This window comes from Austrofundulus limnaeus, unplaced genomic scaffold (genome assembly GCF_001266775.1).
Source record: "Austrofundulus limnaeus strain Quisiro unplaced genomic scaffold, Austrofundulus_limnaeus-1.0 Scaffold1522, whole genome shotgun sequence".
NCBI classification, from domain to species: Eukaryota; Metazoa; Chordata; class Actinopteri; order Cyprinodontiformes; family Rivulidae; genus Austrofundulus; species Austrofundulus limnaeus.
This window is the reverse complement of record NW_013953924.1, coordinates 3,128-5,840: the sequence shown is the minus strand read 5'-3', so window position 1 is coordinate 5,840 and position 2,713 is coordinate 3,128. Positions and strand designations below refer to the sequence as shown.

General features: G+C 43.8%; 1 protein-coding gene across 1 annotated transcript in view; it reads left to right on the top strand.

Annotated features, from left to right (window-relative positions):
• The window catches only part of dnajc1 (DnaJ (Hsp40) homolog, subfamily C, member 1), a gene marked incomplete at its 5' end in the record, with an annotated part of 12,855 nt that overhangs the window by 8,400 nt on the left and 1,742 nt on the right, over window positions 1-2,713 (top strand). The window contains 3 exon segments of the mRNA XM_014032729.1: window positions 1,360-1,408; window positions 1,639-2,027; window positions 2,649-2,705. Coding sequence (XP_013888183.1) covers window positions 1,360-1,408; window positions 1,639-2,027; window positions 2,649-2,705 — 495 coding nt within the window.

The window sequence follows — 2,713 nt, the reverse complement described above, 5'->3', positions numbered from 1 at the left end:
GGTAGAACCTGAGGAGGACCTCGTGTTCAAACTCTGACGTGTGGCTGTGATTTATAAAGGACAGATGTAGAAACGTGTGTACGTACGGTTTTATAAATCGGAAGGTTTTTGGCGTACGTTCACTTTTAGTGTGGTTTCCACACAATCCTTTATAAATGAGAGCCCTGATGTTTTCAAAGTGACTGCAGTGTGAACGCTCATGTCACATTCATCTGACTTTTTCATCAGGAGGAGGGGCTGAAGGATCGATAAGACACTAACCTGAAGTCTCGCTGTTTAAATCTGTAGCTCCGTGTGTTTACAGCTCCAAAACACAAGTCCAGTTGATTCATCTTTTTACTTTTCATTAGTTTGATAATAACATGTCCAGCCTGGGTCGGAGCGTATCCATCCTAAAGTTACTCAGTCCATACTTTTTTCCAGCTCGTAGTTTCGTTAAAAAAAAAAAAAAGCTTCACTGGAGCATCCCGGTCAGAGGCAGCTTCAGATATAAACACTGAACTAAAGAAGCAGGTCAGATAATTATTTAATCTGATCTGATTAAACAACAACTTCAGATTCGATGTGTAACATGTAGCATCCATGCTAGCTCTGTAAACAAACCAGCTGATGAGACTTTTACTGCACATGTGTGTCACATCAGAGCTGTGTAGAGTTCACACAGAGTCTGACAGGTCACATTAAAATGTAACGTTCACACAAAGATCAGCAGTGAGCAGAAGACCTGCAGTGTGACCATGGTCTCTGTGATCTTGGGGAGGTGTTGGTGAGGGCCAGCTCCGTTTTTATGAACCCCTCAGTAAAGACCATGGTGTTGTCCCCTTCTGCTGCCTCCAATAAACCATGAATGTGATTGTTCCTTCTTTAGTGTGCCTCCAGATCTGCAAGTTGTGTTTGGAGATGCTAAATGCCCAGATGGAAATGCCTAAACAGCTCCGCCCCCTCTAACCTGTCAGGTCTAGTGCACCCACCTGTCCCACAGCTCTGATCATCTGGTCATCTGCTTCTGAAGGTCCCTGACTCTGGTCTCAAACTGAGAGCTGACAGATCCTTCTCTGTAGCAGGTCCAAACCTGTGGACTGATCTACCACCACATGTCAGTCTCCTTCCCTCGCTGTCTTCAAGTCTCATTTAAAAACACACAACTGCTGCCTTGCCTTTGGGTCTGAGTGAGATGGTTCAAAACCTCACTGTGTATCATAACTGTGTTCTACATGTGCTGTAAATATAAACGCTCTGTCCTGTTGTGTGTGTCTGCTGTGCAGCACTTTGGTTGGCCTGGTGCTGTTTAAAGTGTTTTATAGATAAAAGTGGTTTGTTCTGAAAACCTTGAAAGTTTTAAATTGTTTTCTTCAACAGGTGACAACTAAAGTCAAACAGGTGAAGGACAGCGTTAGCCAGACCTCAGGTGAGTAGTTAGTCTTATGGTTTGTCCAACCATACAGGACCTCTCTATCACTTTAAACAACGCCAACACTTTATTTTGAAAAATGCACAAATAAGTGATGTTTTATAGCAGCGAGTGTTCAGGCAGCTCCACATGGTCACAGAGGAAACATGAAGCACCTGTCTGAACATGAGACAAAGATCAAACCCTGCACATCTGCTGACAGTCCCATCATCTGCTGCTGTTCACAGGTCTTGTGAAGCTCTCGGACTTAAAGGGCCAGCTTCTTCCTGTGAGGTCACTTCCTGTGGATGACAGCATATTGATGTCAGGTGTGAGAGGGGATCATGAAGAGGAAGAGGAGGAGGAGGAAGTCACTCCTGCGGTCCGAAGGAGGAACAGGAAGTCTTCTGCAACAGATGGTGGGGACGAGAAAGTCAGAGGGCGTCGGCAAAGAGATTTTGATCCAACTGCAGTGGATGAAGAGGAGGCGGAGCCACAGGAGACCAAAGACAAACCGGTCCTTGCAGTGTGGACTCAGAACCAGCAGAAACTGCTGGAACTGGCTCTGCAGCAGTTTCCCAGAGGAACTGCAGAACGATGGGACCGAATTGCCAAGGTGGTTCCAGGAAAGACCAAGGTGAGGCCCGAGACCCTGGTTCAGACTGCAGTACCATGTTCAGAACCTAGAACCAGTTAGACCAGACTGAAGGAATGTTTAAGACCTTAACACAAAATACTGTATCAGTCAGTCATCAGAGAGCTTCCAATACTGATCAATAACCTGATTATCAAAATACTGTATCAGTCAGTCATCAGAGAGCTTCCAATACCTTATCAATAACCTGATTAACAAAATACTGTATCAATCAGTCATCTGAGAGCTTCCAATACCTGATCAATAACCTGATTATCAAAATACTGTATCAATCAGTCATCAGAGAGCTTCCAATACCTGATCAATAACCTGATTATCAAAATACTGTATCAGTCAGTCATCTGAGAGCTTCCAATACCTGATCAATAACCTGATTAACAAAATACTGTATCAATCAGTCATCAGAGAGCTTCCAATTCCTGATCAATAACCTGATTAACAGGGACTAAGTCCTGATTAGTTAGTTGCTCATTGACTGGTTATTGATCAGGTATTGGTTGGTGTTTAATTGCTCATTGACTGGTTATTGATCAGCTCTGATCAGCTAATATTCCCTGACCTTTCAGTGAATGACCTTTGACCCTGTGTTGGTTGTGATTACAGGAGGAATGTATGATCCGTTACAAGATGTTGGCTGAACTCATTCAAAAGAAGAAGCAGGTGAAGAG